Here is a 16,234-nt window from a genome sequence, read left to right as displayed (position 1 = left end):
CAATTTGCTCTGAAAGATACTGAAACAAAATGCAGGGCATCCTGCATAAGCCACGCCCACAGTGTGATAGTAAAAGTTTTGGTAGCCCTTCACTGTCCATAGTTCATTGCAGACTGGTGTACTGTGTATTTTCTTTTAAGATGGCTTTGACTGCATTTTCCACTTTATGTTCTTTTTTGATCAAACTAGCCATTAAAAAAAAGCCTTGCCGTTGCACCCCAAAGGCCTTCCAGAAGAGCAGAAACTATTGGGGAATGGCAGTCCCTAAGAGCTCCTGTCGCTCATATATAGGTGTAGGCCAGCACCTTAAATTCCATTTGAGATTAAGCATGTACATTGCTTAACTATGTGGTGCTAATGAAAACACAATGATTTTCTCTGCTTTTTAGTAAAGGTAGACTGCATATTTTATTAATTTATTTTACTTGCTTTGGTTCTCTTTTTTGAAGATTTTATTGAAGTTTTTTATAATATAAATAATACAGAGTACATGAAAATGAAAAAGAAGATTAAACAACTGGAGAAAAGGGAGGGGCAGAAGAAAAAGCAAAGCAAAGAAAAAAATGATTCCTAATTTTTCCAGTACAGTAAAATACTTACCATATTTAAAGCCTCAATGTTTTGTTATTACAAGACATTTCTATACTACACAATTATTCAGTCTTCAAATTTAAGTCTATTTTCCCCATTTGAAGCATAAAAATCAGAGGCAATTTCCCAAAGTTCTTGAGAATCAAAGCAAGTTGGGAAATTGCCTCTTAACTTGCCTTGCTTCTAAAGAGTGTTAGTTGGCATATAATAGTAAAAACAAAAGGAAAAGGGGAAAAAGATTACATTTACAGTTCTAAATCATAGTTTAGTTATTTTTACTTATATTGAATCAAAAGTAGATTTATGAGTTCCGTGCTTTTAGGGGGAAGAGAGGGGAATTGAATTAAAGAATTCAAATTTTAACAGATCTTTCAGTGAAACAGAACTAAGTTGGAAATGTACATTAAAAATGACAAAGCTTATTAAGCTATTCCAGTTTCTGGTTTTGGCACAAATACTACTACTAATTCTAATTCCCTTCTGAGAATATTGAAGACTTTTTCTTAACAGTATTGCTAATGCTGTTTAGGCAACATTTATGGTTTTATTTGCAGAAATATATTTAGTATAAATATAGTAACAATCCATAGAGATTTAATCCAACATTAGCAATAGAAGGAATTAAAAAAAACTGAAATACAGTACTGTTTTGTCAACAGTAGCATAGAATTAAGTAACTTTAATCAAACTTAAGTTTAAAGCTTACTAATGTGATTATGATTTTTTAACCGCAAAATATATGTACAATTATAGTTGCTTAGCTTTAATGAAATAAATACATATTTTTATAAAAAATACTCATAAAATGGATATAATAAAGGTATATATCTTTTTGTAACATTAAGGACTGGAGTGGCTATCCAGATTTTTTGATGCCAGATTAAGTTTTATTGGTTTATATTTCTAATGCATGTTGAAAACCATCAAGAGTCCTATTGGATTGAGGTGGTATATAAATTTAATCAATAAAGTAATAAATTAAATAAATATGTTATAGTAATCTGGTTAGCATCACTCAGTTTATATGGTTCAGTAAATTGTCTTCACACTCCTGCTAAATAAGTATGACTGGCATCATAAATTTAGTTCTATAACATTTTTAATATTCCATTAAAAAAAGAAAGTCTAAAGAAAGATTTTGTATCATTTACTCTGATAACAGAATATATTTATGAACTAATACATATATCTAATAGAGGAATTAAATATTAATAACTAAACTGGTACATGAATTCTATTTACATATTACCAACTAGTAACAATTCTGTAACATGATGCTTGTACCATCAATACAGTTTTTCTTGTACCATTAATGATCTAAATTATCTACCACATGTTTTCTATTCTCAGTATGATTAGAACAGGTTAAAACTTCATGTTTAGTAACTAACACGCAAAGGAAACATTTTTAGATATTTCTAAAATAACTTAACTATTTTAAGAAATATTTTAACTTTCAATATCAGTTGAAAGATGAATAATGATTTAATGAATTCAGCCAGAAAATTAAAAGTTTAGGAACATAGAACAACAAAGGAAACAATATACTGTATTCTGCTTATTGCTGAATTTAAATACAGCTACATTGCTTGCTTATCATTTTATTTGTATTAGCAACAATGTAAAACCTAATTATTATAAAATATTGGGAACTAGATTGAATAATTAAATATATACAATTATTTCTTTTTTTACATTTAGAATATTATTGCTGAACATGAGATTCGTAACATTTCCTGTGCCGCACAAGACCCCGAAGACCTCTCAACATTTGCTTATATAACAAAAGACTTGAAGACAAATCACCATTACTGTCATGTGTTCACAGCCTTTGATGTGGTTGGTCTATATTTTTTTCTATGTGATAGCTAACAAACCATGACATTTCCTATATAATTTCAGTTATGAAGAAAGTTGCTATAGAACAGTTCTGGTACTGATGAATAAATTGCATAATAACCACGATTTAAAATTTAATATAAATGCTTCATATCATTGTGATGTTACTTTTTTTAAAAAAGTAATATATTGCAACTATCTCATGAGGCTAATGAAATTAGCAAGAGGCTAATAAAAAGTTAGAGACTTTAAACACCTACATTTTCACAATGGCCATCTAGATGCCCATGGAAAGTTCAAAGTATGAAATGAACATAATATTTTCCCAATAACTAATGTTGTATAAAACATACTGCTTCTGATATTAGAAATAATGTTCAATCAACATCTAGTGAGCCATATGCACCATTAATCTCCCTTGAAGTAAATGCAGCAAATTCCATAGCAGAGTGAGATATTTTGTCATGAATCATGCAGCAAAATGTATGCACATCTGCAGTTACAATCCTGTATATGCAACTAGAGCACAGGTGTCAAACTCAATTTCATTGAGGGCTGCATCAGGGTTGTGTTTGACCTCAAGGGGAGGGGGCAGCACGGCCAGTTTGATGTCACTCATATCAGGGGCACCTAACTGGCCCAAGCACTCTGTCAGTGAAAATGGAGCTGGAGAGGGCCACATGTGGCCCTCCCAAGCTCCAATTTTGCTGGCAGAAGCACAATGGGCTGGCCCTTTGCTGTTTCCAGGGTAGCCCTGCGGGCCAGATCGAAGCACCCCGTGGACTGGATCCAACCCACGGGTCTTGAGTTTGACATTCCTGGCCTAGAGGGTCAGACAACAGAAATAAAGCCTTAAAGTTGCACCGAGTCCTTTATAATATATGGAACTTGTTATTACTTTGTGAGTCTGAAAGCAATTCTCCCTTCGTCTCTTTTTAATCTCTGGTAAACTAGGGAGGACCCCTTTTGAAATGCTTGGCTGATTTTCTTCCAGTTGCTGTTGGAGCTACTTGTTGTTGCTGTTGTCTCTAATCAGACTGTTGCCTAGGTTATGGGTTTTCCTCCTGTCTCCCAAGGTCATTTTGACATACCACCGTAACACCTCAATACTTTTGAGTAATGGGTTTGAAAAAAGCCCCTCCAAATGAAGTGCATAGCACTAGTCTGTGTACAAAGCCTCCATCCTCTCAAAGAAAATTGAACATATAAAACTTGAAATTTGAAAACTTGAAAACATGATCAGGGGAACCATGTACGTTCTGTTATAGGGATGGTGGAAATACCTGAGCTGCATACAATTTTCTGATACCTCAACACTTTTCACAGAGCATGTTTGCTAATCATCAAATGGGCAATTTTTTGATTTTCCCTCCTTTTAAATTGTAATTGTAAGAATGGGGGCCTTTTGATGGTAAACAATCTAATTCTTAATCAGAGATGTAGTTTTCCAGGTCAAAGTTTTTCAGGTAAATTTAGCAGTTTCACAATTGCATACTTGCTTCACAGATGTTCATTCTATAAAAAAAATTAAAAAACAGCAGCAGGGATTTCTGGTTCTAATGACTGGAATGACTAGAAGTCGTCAGATAGAGAATCTACAGAAAAATCAGAGACAAGTAACTCTTGTTCTTCTTTAGCACCAATGTGGACAAACTATAAACTTCCTACAGGCCAAAGGCCACTTCACATGTGCCCTCTCTTGATCCTGGCATTTTAGTTATTACCCTGAGTAATGAGTATTCTTGAAAGGGACATGTGCTGGTAATCCCCACCACAGGCCTGTATCTCACACAACAATAAATGTATAGCATTGTTATGAAGAAACTATTTCAGGGAAGAAGAAGAAGATTCCCCAAGCAGAATATTCCAATCATACTACAAGGATGAAGAAGGATTTAAGAGAGTGTATAAACTTTTGTAAAAGAACACACATCGTTTTTGTTTCTGAAAAGCTAATAAAATAATGGGATGAAAACCATCTGAAAGAAGCCTACATCAAGAATCCTATGTAAGTATATTGACTGATGTTTTCTGGGTTATTTTAATTAATATTTTATTTGACTAAGCAGTGGTCCCAGCATCATGACTTACAAAGATGATTTTAAAAAGCAAATGAGAATTTATTTAGATTATATAAAGTTAAGTCTTAATACAAAGTTGTCTTCAGGCTGGCAATAGCATGGATTATTTTGCTACATTTGACTTTAGACTTGAGCAGAGATTATATAAAAGCCTCATACTCTAAATGAGTTATCTGGGATAGGTCTGTAATGTATAGTGTTTTCTTGATGTAAAACATAAAAATAAAGCTTGCTTCATGCAACTTTTTAAAAAAATCATCATAATGGAGGGAAGAAACATAAAAATGTTTTGCTTTATTGCAGGAACTTGGTACCGCAAGTAATAATTTGAGAAATCTTGAACTTCAAAGTTTAATTGCCAGATGTACTATCCAGGGATGTACTATCTATCAATTTTAAGTTCATGTCAAGATGGTCAATTGACCTTTATTGAAAAAATGTTAAAAGAAGATCAAGAAAAAAAGACAAGACAATGGCTAGAACTATATTTGCAGGCAATGTGCCTCCTGTTGTGACTGGAACATTATGACCTAATTTGTCCATCATATGAATTACCATTTCTATTGTTCTATTGCTTACTCTATGACTCAATGTTTGTTTCTAACATTCCAATAAATTTTTTCTCTACATATTGAAGTGTTTAATTTATTTCTATGTAAAGGTTGAAAGTTCATAAAATAGACTAAATGCAATATTTTTTCAGACTAAATAGCATACTGCATAAACTAATGCATATTAGCGAAATTGAGACAAATGTGCATAGAAAAAACATCAGTTTTATTTATTTTTGGAAAATGTATATCTCTGTTTATCCTTCCTCATATAGCTCTAAAAACGACCCAGAATCGTGCCAAAATGCATAAAATTAAGCTTTCTGGTTTGTTTTTGTCTTTGTGAATGTCTGAGATTATCCAAAAAGTGAAGTATTCCTATTCCGAGGCATACTGCCATCCCAATAACAAAAGTAAGCCAAAAATGTCAGTGACTAATGTTAGTATGCTGTCAATCCTTATGTTGGTCTGGTATTATTGGATTAGGGAAAGATTGCTGGATTTATTAAGATAATGCCTATTTGAGTCTTCAGTATACTTAGAAATATATACTAATGTGTTATGAACATGAGATAGTATTGTTAAAGAACATTGATATTCTCACAAAATAGATCTTTTACAAAAGGGGTTTTTTGACCTAGTAATTGTGTTGAGACATCATGAGGATTCAAATTTATATTTTAACATTTTAGAAATCTATTTTCCATCTGAAATAGCCAATACTCTAAACTGTCAGTAATGAGAAAGGATGAATACATTATAAAATATCGCATTAAAGTCTTCCTGGGTAGTTGTGTTGGACAAATTTAATTAAATACAGGCAGAATATTTGCAGGACAATATGTTTTCCAAGAAATATTTAAAAATTGGACAAAAAATATTTGCATACCTTTCTTTATTATGAGTTACTGCTTCCCATAATAAAAGAGGGTAGGAATATCTGCCTTCCTGTGTTAGCTGTGAATCTCCTAGAACAAAATCTGAGCATATGAGGAATAATTTTAAAGCTCCAATTTTACAAATAATATTTCATGTAATTTTTGTCACTTAATATTCAGATAGCTTCTCTCCCTCTCCTCTATGCTTTAGTCATTTACGGAAATTTTAAAAGTAATCAGGATTTGTCTGAAGCTCTCAGAACTCATTACCCAGATAAATACAACTGAACAGGCATTGGGTCTGCCTAGCACAGGCATAATATAAGCAATTTTTGTTATGTACATCTATGCCACAGATCCCCAGCCTGCAACTCACCAATATTGTGCCAGGCCGCAACCCCTTTAGAACTGGGCTGTGGAAGAGGTGGGCAAGTGTGTAAGCTGCATTTGTGAAAGCAGTGCACAGGCACACAAAATGATCCCTTTCCGCTGCTGCCACCATTAGTTTGCCAAGAGGCAAAAATTGGGGAACACTTATGCAAAAAGTTGTCCTTTTGGAATCACTGTGGTTAGAAATGGATATTTATGGGCATATGTTGAAGAAAATTTGTAGACCACTACTATTTGCATACGATTCCGTGCAGGTGAAATAATCCAACTGATGTTTTTTATGCATCAGCAGAATATCTTGAATAAGATTTTCATGCTTGTACTTGCCTGAATAGTCAGTTTATATAATATTTTTTTTTTAAAAAAAATATATATATATTTTAATGATAGTTTGAGAAAAACTTACAAGAAAACATAATGTAACACATGTAAAGAGAGGGCTGGATTTTTTTGGACTCACTGACATATAAAACCATGAGTTTTTTCAAGCACAGGATAATGAAGATGCTGTCTATAGCTGCTACTACTTTTCTGGTTGGGTTATGGATAGGTTGGGCTTTAAGCGGAAACGGAGCCTGCAACCTCTCAGACCTCTTTGCCAAGTGGGTTATCCTGTAACTATGTGGAAGAATTTGCTGCTTTTTCATGACAAAATAGGAGTTAAGTGTTATTTTAAAATTCAATTAGCAACTAGTAACCACCAGTTCTGCATCTAGTTCACAAAACTCCACAAGTTCAGTCTATCCAAGGATATAGTTCTGCATTCTGGGACAAATAATGATTAGTTCAAAATGTTAGTGTATTGACAAAAAAGGATAAAGCAATATTTTCTGTGAAGTAAACAATTTCATATGTTTAGCTTCATTAAAATGACTGCTAGTATTTGGAGTGTAGTCTGAAAAGCATGAGCTTTAGAAGCTCATAGAATGTCAATTTGAAACATTTAGAATGATTTGTTAAGGCCCCCAATATTATACTGTAGTTTTGAGTTCCCAAGTTTACTCTTCACTCCCAGGCTGCTGTAGAACAGTCTAATGCAGTAATCAGTACATAAATATGTCAAATAATATTTTTAAGTACTGTAGTATGTTGCCAGAATGGATCAACACGTTCCAAACTTCATAACTGGCTGAATAAAAATGCCAACAAAATATATACAGATATACCACCTACATCAATATTTGTAAATCTTGTCTATCACAACTGGCTAAGAATGAAATTCAAATACTATTTAACAATGTACAATTTTATAATCACTAGTAAAATAAATATTACAAGACTAATAAACAAGTTTGCTGTTGCATAGTTTCTTAAAAATCTATGCCAAACATACCAAAATAACAAAACTGGATGATTAAGATTCAAGAATCCTTCAGCTTGGAAATTTGGTGGATGACTTTAGTTGGTCACTTATTCAGCCCAATCTGTCATTTTATTGTAGGGAACAAGTAGAGACAGGGATACTACATATAACCCTTTTCATATTAAGATGTGTAACATTATGTGCGAAAGACTTGGGAGACTGGGCAAAGATGCTACAAAAGTAACAACCAGATAAGAGATAGCATAGCCCACAACTGGAGAGGGGATGGGAGGAAGATTCCTATCTGGTTCACCTCAGAGGAACAAGAGAAAAATTATTAATTTAACAGATAAGCAAAGAAGCCTAAATTTTAGTAATATAGTTTTAGTAACTAATTTATGGAGTTTGCTTGTTTCATTCCCTGATGTTAATGATTGCATAGTGATAAATGATAAAAACAATTGCTGGTCCTTGTTGGAAGATTAATCCAATTTACAAAAATATATTTAAAAGTTTCATTCGGAAGTATTATTGGCTTAAAAATAATGGAAGTTTCAAGGAGGCAAATCTCCCATTTCATGGCCAGTGTGAGGTCAACATTTATGAACGGATTTATGAGTGTTAATGTTAAGATTCAGATGAAGTAAGCCAATGTACAATTGCTATCTGTTTAAAGGATTGAAAATTTGCAAAACATCAAATCTTTTATCATTCCATTATTGTCTGCATTTCAGTGAGGATTATATTTTATGTTATGCAGTGACCTGTAAAAATGAACACATGGGGATTTTAATCCACATGACCAACAGTACTGTTCTTAAAGTGATAACTATAAATGATTAGGAACATGAGCTTATCTTCCCTTTTTACCTACTAAATAATTATGAGGGAATTATCTGCCATTAACTGGTAATAGAGGATGCCATTGAAAATAAAGAGGTAACTGGGAAGAAGTAGTTAAACTGGGAAAAAATGAGAGAAACCGTGTTTACACTTCAGCTCTTCCCCTCACTTTCCTTCTTTCCATCGAGTTTTGTTGTGTTTCCTTTTTCCTTCCCTTCATTTCCCCTTCTCAGTGCACTTTCCCCTCCCTCTCCATATTGTCCCTTATCCCTTTGTCTTTACAGTTTCTGCTGGAAGAAGGAAGGGGAATGTGTGGTGCATACTCAAGAGTTTCTAATTATGACAGGATTAATTTTATAAATGGGACAATTAATTTTAAAGACAATATATTTGTTGGTTATGGCCTTACCTATTTTTACAGTGTAGCTTCTGGCAAATACAGTATACCTATACAGTGGTACCTCGACATACGAGTTTAATTCGTTCCAGAGTTTAATTCGTTCATAAGTCGATCAACTCGCATCTCGAACGAATGCCTTTAGACTTTGTTTTTTGCGCTGAGATAACCGGAAGCAAGGAGATTCTTGCGCCACCTAGCGGAAACTTGGCTCGTATTCCAAATTTGAGCTCGGGTGTTGAACAGAAATTTCGCTCGCGTCGTGGCTCGTAACTTGGAATACTCGCATGTGGAGCAGCTCGTATCTAGAGGTAGCACTGTACATGTATATGCACATGAGTATGACACATAGACAGACACATTCATGTTGGTGGCAAGAGTGTTCTCCAGGATTGCTTTTAGGCAGAATTGGCAATCCTATGTTGAAAAACTGGTGGAGCTGGATACTGCACAGAATGGTTAGATTTCTAATCCCCCCTCATATACTCTTCATGCATTTACAATTCAGGACGCAGTCCTCTTCCTTCCAGGAAAATACAGAATTGTTTGCAGAATTCTGTGTATTCAATATACCCTACACCCATTAAGGTGCTACAGATAGCACGTATGATTGATTGAATATTTACATTTGAATGTCCCACGTATTGTAGGTGAGGGGAAAAATCAAGTATATTGTCTCTACAGTTTTTTTTAAAAATGTGCCAGTAGTAGAAAATGATAAAATACCACTGATGCGCAAAACAATTAATATAGCCTTCTCGCAATTAGTCAAAGCTGCCCTATATTGAAGATTTTCTTTTAAACTTACATTGATATTAATTAACTTAATCCTGCTATCTGTTGCTATTCCAGAATTTAGCCTATGAAATAATTCTCACATTGGGACAGGCATTTGAAGTAGCTTATCAGCTGGCACTTCAGGCTCGAAAAGGAGGCCATTCTTCAACACTTCCCGAAAGCTTTGATAATAAACCTACCAAGCCAATCCCAAAACCACGTGTTAGCATCAGAAAATCTGTGGTGAGTAAGAAGCATAATCTATGTAGAAGAACTTGACATCAATGTGTGATAAATGTTCTTGGCTTGTGTTTGTAAACTTTAGTCTAAATATGTATTTACTGTAACTAGCTAATTTTTTAATTTCACAGTTTCAGAAGTTTGATATTAAACACATTCTTGAAGATAATTCTAACCATACTACTTGTAAAATCTTGTAAAGACAATTGAAAATTATCTCCAGTATAAGATTATGCCTCAATATATCTGCTGTTGCTTGATTCAATGATCAGTAAGTTAAAGTCAAAGAAAGGCACTTAAAGCTCAATTCCTGATGACTACATGGACACATCCATATAGTTTCCTTTTGCAATTGCTTTCTTTCTGAATGTTCTCTTGACCTTCTATTCTGGCTTGCCACCCAAATGTCTTAATAGATCAGTACATGTATCTCCCCAGATATTATTGAATTCATGATCCTCGTAGCCATATTTTTCAGGGTTATGATGACTGAAGGGGCATGACCAAGCTCATAGAAGATTTGTAATAAACTAAAAAGTATCCGTCATCAACCTGTTGATTGGGGCGGAATGCAAAACAACTGACAAAAAAAAAAAAAACTGCCCAAATGGTTATTATAAAGATCAAATTGTCAGAAATCAATGCCCAATACTTACTAGTTATTAGTATCACTTTTACCCATTTGTAACATATTTATTGTGTATGATTTACAATAATAAGTTTTAAAGCAGTTATAAAAAGATAAAAAATCAAACAAAATGAAAATCAGAGCATCTTACAAATAAATTCCAGAGTAGCAAAACATAACATAGTTGGCAGTACTCTGGCTGCTGTTTTTTGTGATATTGCCTGAACAGTTGTACTTTGAATATATGTAGAGTAATTTGAAAGTCAAAAGAGAATGTGAGTCTTACAGTCCAATCTGCTTTTCAAATCTGTAAGCTTCAAATGCTCCATCGCGGTATAAGGTTATTCTACAATTTCGGATTTAGTGTAATGTGTTTGATTTCAGCAACACAATTTTGTGAGGACAGTGAAAGTAAACAATCAGTGACCTACTGGATCATCAATAGGTTACAAAAAGCAATATATGGTACACCCAGATAATGTGGCATGTTGACATTACATAAATTATGTAATTTAAACGGATAAAGCATTCCTGTGTTTGTTTGTTTCAAAGCAGATAGATCCCACTGAACAAAAGACTCTTGCCAATCTACCATGGATTGTAGAACCAGGACAAGAAGCTAAAAGAGGAATTAATACCAAGTATGAAACCACAATTTTCTGATAATGAACTGTTCATCATTTCTTGTTGTGCCTTGCACTCAAAGCAGTCACAGCACAGCCTTTCCATGGTAAGCAACTCTTCAATCTAATAGAGAGGAAGACTGCACTGAGTGGCCTTGAAACTAGCAAAAACATAAATATATATAAATAAATATATATATAAATATAAAGGCTGCTGGTCATTTCTGGTGATTGTTCTTCCTGCAGCGTTGACAGAAGAATGACATGGGATGAAGACTTCAAAGAGCTCACAAGAGGAGTGGGAGATAGTTTTCGTGCACGCAATTTTCTTAGGACTTTGCCACAGTGCTTTCTTTGATTTCATATTTTAATGTTCTACTTTTACAAAGGTCTCTAACATTAATGCTGCTTAGTAATACAATGTTCAGTTATAGTTGGGTTTCTTATTTGGCAAATTGAACATTGAAATAGACCCAGATTATTTAATACAATATTTGAGAAATTATGAAAATCCTATATAATTTTTGTTTTAATATGTTTTAAAAAATAATAATAGCAAGTTATTAATTTCCTTCATTTGTTAGTTGCTGTTTTTTGTAAACTACATGCCATTTAATCACATGGAGAAAAGAGGTTCTATATAGCAGTGTGTTAAGATTGATAAACGGTTTTAAGAAGAGGAATTAATAATAATGCATGAAAATGCACCTTGTATTAAATATTTTTGTGTGACAGAGGAAAAATTATATGAAAAAGTGTGAATATTTATGATAAAGAAAATCATTAATTATGAAGAGAATTTGGATTTAATTTGAAGTTAAACTGCTGCTGTACTGTTTGCAACAGTGGTAAATGGTGTCATCTATAAACTGGATGCTTTGTACTTTGGAAGAATAAAATAAAAGCTGCCCAGCAATTGCACTAAGGTACATGCAACTGTACACAGTTTTTCAAGTTATTATAGCCATGCATTTAAGCTTATCAATGTTCAAAGATGGTTTTAATCCAACTGGATTTTTTATTAAATTTTCTGTCGCAGCTGATTTTAATGAAAAAGTTCAATTCAAAAGGTTTTTTTCCTAAATAAAGTTTAAAAAAATCCAAAGTAATACATTGTTTCCACAAAATGGCATGTTGAGCACTGGCTTAACATGGAATTTAATGAAATTTGCTTACAGTTTTGTTTCAAGTATTTTAATTTTTTAATGTCTTCGTGGAGTATTTGTACAATAACATTTATGTATATTTCAGTGGAACTGAATAAATTACAGTAAAAATATTGATCATAGGCGAAAAACAGCATTTAAAATGTATATTCTATCCAGTCAAATTGTGAGTCATTTTGGACATCATTATAGAGATATTTATGAATAGTGTGGTTGACTTCAATGTTTTTTATTATTCTTTCATATCTAACTGAAAATTCAGTTACACTCAATGGAATTTTTAGCAAAATTGATAATGAAACTCGATTTAAAACTGAAAATTGTATATGGTTTAGTTGATCCTAATCATAGCGCTGGATAACAAAAGAACCTTTTAATACAATATACTTGAACCAATTAGTTCCTTGTATATATTTTGCCTATCATTGTTGATATGTATGTAGTAGGCTGATATTAAACATTGAAAATAGTACCCAAAGGAACATTGTATAGGAACAAGCAAACAGTAGCCTCACTGCAACAAATTCTTCTCTGTAAATATGCTTGGGCTTCCAGTTATAAATTTTGTAATTTTGGTCATTATTTATATCATTCAAAAGCACACAAAATAAATTGAAGTTGTACAGTCAGCACTGGCTTTTTCACAATTTAGTAAGGATAATATGAAACATCAGCTATTCTGAAATGGAGTATGGAAAACATAATAGTCTAATGGCCAGTATAATCTGCAATTCATATTGTCTACTTTTAGTGCAATATGATAACAAAAACTAACAGTAAAAAGAAGCTTTTGTTTTTGGAAGTTATTGTTTCAATACAAAACAATGGAAGGAGAGAAGTTCAAATGGAAGAAGGAATAAAGCTAGAATATGGGCGTATATGTATTTCTTTGGTTCACTTTTGAAGTAAAGGGTGCATGAAAAAAATATAGATCTGGGAATGTATTTCAAATACAGTTTGTCCTAAACCTATGACTATTTTTTCAGCACCCTTCATAGTTATAACAGTGCTGGACAAATGGTGGTTACAACTAGTCCTTGGCATTCTCACATGATCATAATCTAGGCATCTGGCAATTGGTTAACACTTATGACGCAGGTTCCAATTTCAAGTGCCTTTTGTGACTTTTCTTGCCAGCTTTCCCACAAACTCAATTGGGAAGCTGACGGGAAAGGTTGCCTCTTTCTGGGTTAGTCTTCACCACCTCTCTCCTCAGTCCTGGGCTTCTGCCATGTCAGCCGCGGTTGTTTGCAAAGGCAGACTCACACGAAACATGTGGAACTTGGATGAGTAGCAATGAGAGCAGGGGTCACTGTTTTGAGATCCTCCCACTTAGGTGTTATGCCGGGCGTCACGGTACAAGCCCCAATTAAGTCTGAAGTGGAAATTCAAACACACACTCTCTTGCAAAGTAAACAAAGGCAGTTTATCACAAAGGAAAAATACTGTCCAAACACACTTTTATCGGCCAAAGTGCTCTCCCACAAACCACAAACTTTGAAGGCTGTGATAAGCCAAAACAAAAGCAAAACAGATAAAGGCAGCTGTGAAAACGTCACAGCCACCCCCCTTCAAGAGTCCTCAAGCCAAACTGTGAATTAGTCCAAGAGTCCTTGTAAAATCCTGACATAAAACACAGCTCTCTCTCTCTCCAAACCGATAATCTCCCACGCTGAGGCAACAATGCTGGCAATTTATCAGCAGCCCCATTAACCTAATTGCCCCCAGCCACAGGCGTTCTCCCTTATTTCCTATAATACTTGCACAGTTGTTCCTTCCTTGACATCAGCTTGCAACTGCGAACATCTATGAATGCCTTCTCTTCTGAATTTAACGATGATAATGATGATGATGGTTCACTAATGGGGTAATTAGCTAATGGGCTGCCTGTAATTACCTCCTCCGTTGATCCTACTTCACTTCCAGAATCCTCCCCTGACACAGATGCTTCACTGTCGGAAGCTGTTGGCAGTAAAACTGGCCTCTGATAAAGCGAGGAGTCTCCCACATCAACCCCCACAGTCCTTGGAGCAGGAGCTGGCCCAGAGCCAACCACAACACCAGGTAGGTGTTGAGACCATCACAAGGCAAAGTCGAGGCATCAAGAATTACAATGTATTTAATGTAAGTATTAAAGTACAGGGTCTTGGAAACATCAACAGAACTTCATTTATTAGCATGCTAGGCAGAATCATTGTAGAAGAGCACTCTAATCCACAGTTCTCACAGATGGTACAGAAAGATACTGGAGCTTTGGTACTTAAGTCTGACAGTAGCCCAGTAAGTCTGACAGGGCTCCAGAAAGAAACATTCCTCTCATCCAAGCTCCAACAGACGTCATCAACCAGGAGAGCCAATGCTGTTTCAGTCGCATACCCTTGCTTGAATCCAGATTGAAAATGTGCCAGATGATGTTTCTTCCACAATGCTTTGAAACTAATTTTCCAGCACCCTCTTACTTTATCAGCAAAACGGAAGACTGGAAATTGGCAATGGTGTCAAAAATAGAAAAGACTTTGTAATAACCTATTTCACAAACATGCAGACTATCCTCCAGATCCAGAAAATATGATTTTCCAGACTGGTCAAGAGGAACAGAGGTAGCAGATATCATACTTCAAAGTATCCTTTTTGCTTCACAGGCTAAAAGAAATCTCAAATACAATGTTTTCTATTTCAGCACTCATCACATCAAATCCTGTCCCTATAGAGTCAAGACGCTGATGGATTTGAATATTATTTGTGAAATGTCATAATAAATACCAGTAGTTAATGGTGGCCTGATAGAGATTTTACATGCTAAATCCTAACAAAAAAGAAAGTTGGCAATGATAGACTGTTGGCCAACAGCTTACCAACAGAAGGGAACAGTAGAGATGCTTCACCTCCCTCATCAGTATGAAGTAGACTTGAACATAAGACCTGCCTTGTGCTTAAACTGATTCAGTTTTTGTATTTAAATATTGGTGCTCAATGTATGGCTTCTGCTGTTTCATCTTATTGAATCCAAACTGCTGTCTGGGATGAACCAAGCACCTCAGGAGAAATTAGTGAGAGCCCATGTTGCCCTGAATGAGAGTTTACCAAACAACAGAACTCCATCAAAAAACAAGAAACTCAAATCCCAGCCTTATGATAGCTAGGATCCTAGTTTGCCTCTATGGCCCAAGTTAACACACAGGTACTTATATTTGTCACTCAAAACCACTGTCCATTTTCTCCACTACTTTGCCCTCCTTGGGGCCTGTTACTAATGAGTACCAGTTTAATATACAAATCTTTCAGGCCTTTTATGGCCCTCTTCATGTCTGGGCTTGAGCATCTCAGCCTTTTTTTCTCCTGTTCCAACCTGGTTAAGCTGTACAGTAGTTCTTACCGTCTGTTGGGCCCAACTAGACTGAAGAGATGTTTAGATATTTTCCTGTTTGGAAGGCCATTTTATTGTTTCAAAGACCTGATGTTTGCAAATGACTCAGTGTCAGTTTGGGCATTAATATCTTAAGATACTTAAAATATTGCCTTGGCCTGATATCCAACTGAAAGTAGGCATTGTGTTGAGAGTCAAGTTGCTAAATTTTTTGGTAGCCTTTGGGTTCCATTCAGAAAATGAGCTAAAAAGAGAGACAATTAGAAAACTGGCAGGAGAACAACAACAGCACAACAACAATCACATGAATCCCTCCCTCTTCACTTTTCATGTTATTTGCATTTGTGCATACTGTATATGCACCCCAAAAAAACAACCTAATTATCAATTTTGTATCCTGTGTATACCAAATCAATTGTCTGAATTAATATTAAAGGACAATAAACAATTATTTGAAAATGCCGTCTAGCGATAGCAACTTAATAAGAACATTTTAGTATATAAGTTTTATTAAAATATTCATACCCACAAACTAAAAGAAATACAGGCTAGGAAAAAAA

At 34.5% G+C, this 16,234-nt stretch overlaps 1 protein-coding gene across 5 annotated transcripts in view; it reads left to right on the top strand.

The window, feature by feature from the left end:
* ANKS1B (ankyrin repeat and sterile alpha motif domain containing 1B) overlaps window positions 1–12,869 on the top strand; it is a 325,146-nt gene extending 312,277 nt beyond the window's left edge. For 3 of the 5 annotated variants that reach the window (XM_070755905.1, XM_070755908.1, XM_070755909.1), the window contains 3 exons: window positions 2,293–2,430; window positions 9,726–9,893; window positions 11,071–12,869. In XM_070755905.1, coding sequence (XP_070612006.1) covers window positions 2,293–2,430; window positions 9,726–9,893; window positions 11,071–11,181 — 417 coding nt within the window. In that variant the 3' untranslated portion in view covers window positions 11,182–12,869. Of the gene's footprint in view, window positions 1–2,292; window positions 2,431–3,384; window positions 4,439–4,814; window positions 5,141–9,725; window positions 9,894–11,070 lie in introns of those variants that run through there. The other 2 variants (XR_011559489.1, XM_070755906.1) reach the window with 2 other exon arrangements.
* The last annotated feature ends 3,365 nt before the right edge of the window (window positions 12,870–16,234 follow it).

Source organism: Erythrolamprus reginae, chromosome 6 (assembly GCF_031021105.1).
Source record: "Erythrolamprus reginae isolate rEryReg1 chromosome 6, rEryReg1.hap1, whole genome shotgun sequence".
In the NCBI taxonomy this organism is placed as follows: domain Eukaryota; kingdom Metazoa; phylum Chordata; class Lepidosauria; order Squamata; family Dipsadidae; genus Erythrolamprus; species Erythrolamprus reginae.
The sequence above is the reverse complement of the archived record's forward strand: the minus strand, read 5'-3'. Positions and strand labels throughout refer to the sequence as shown.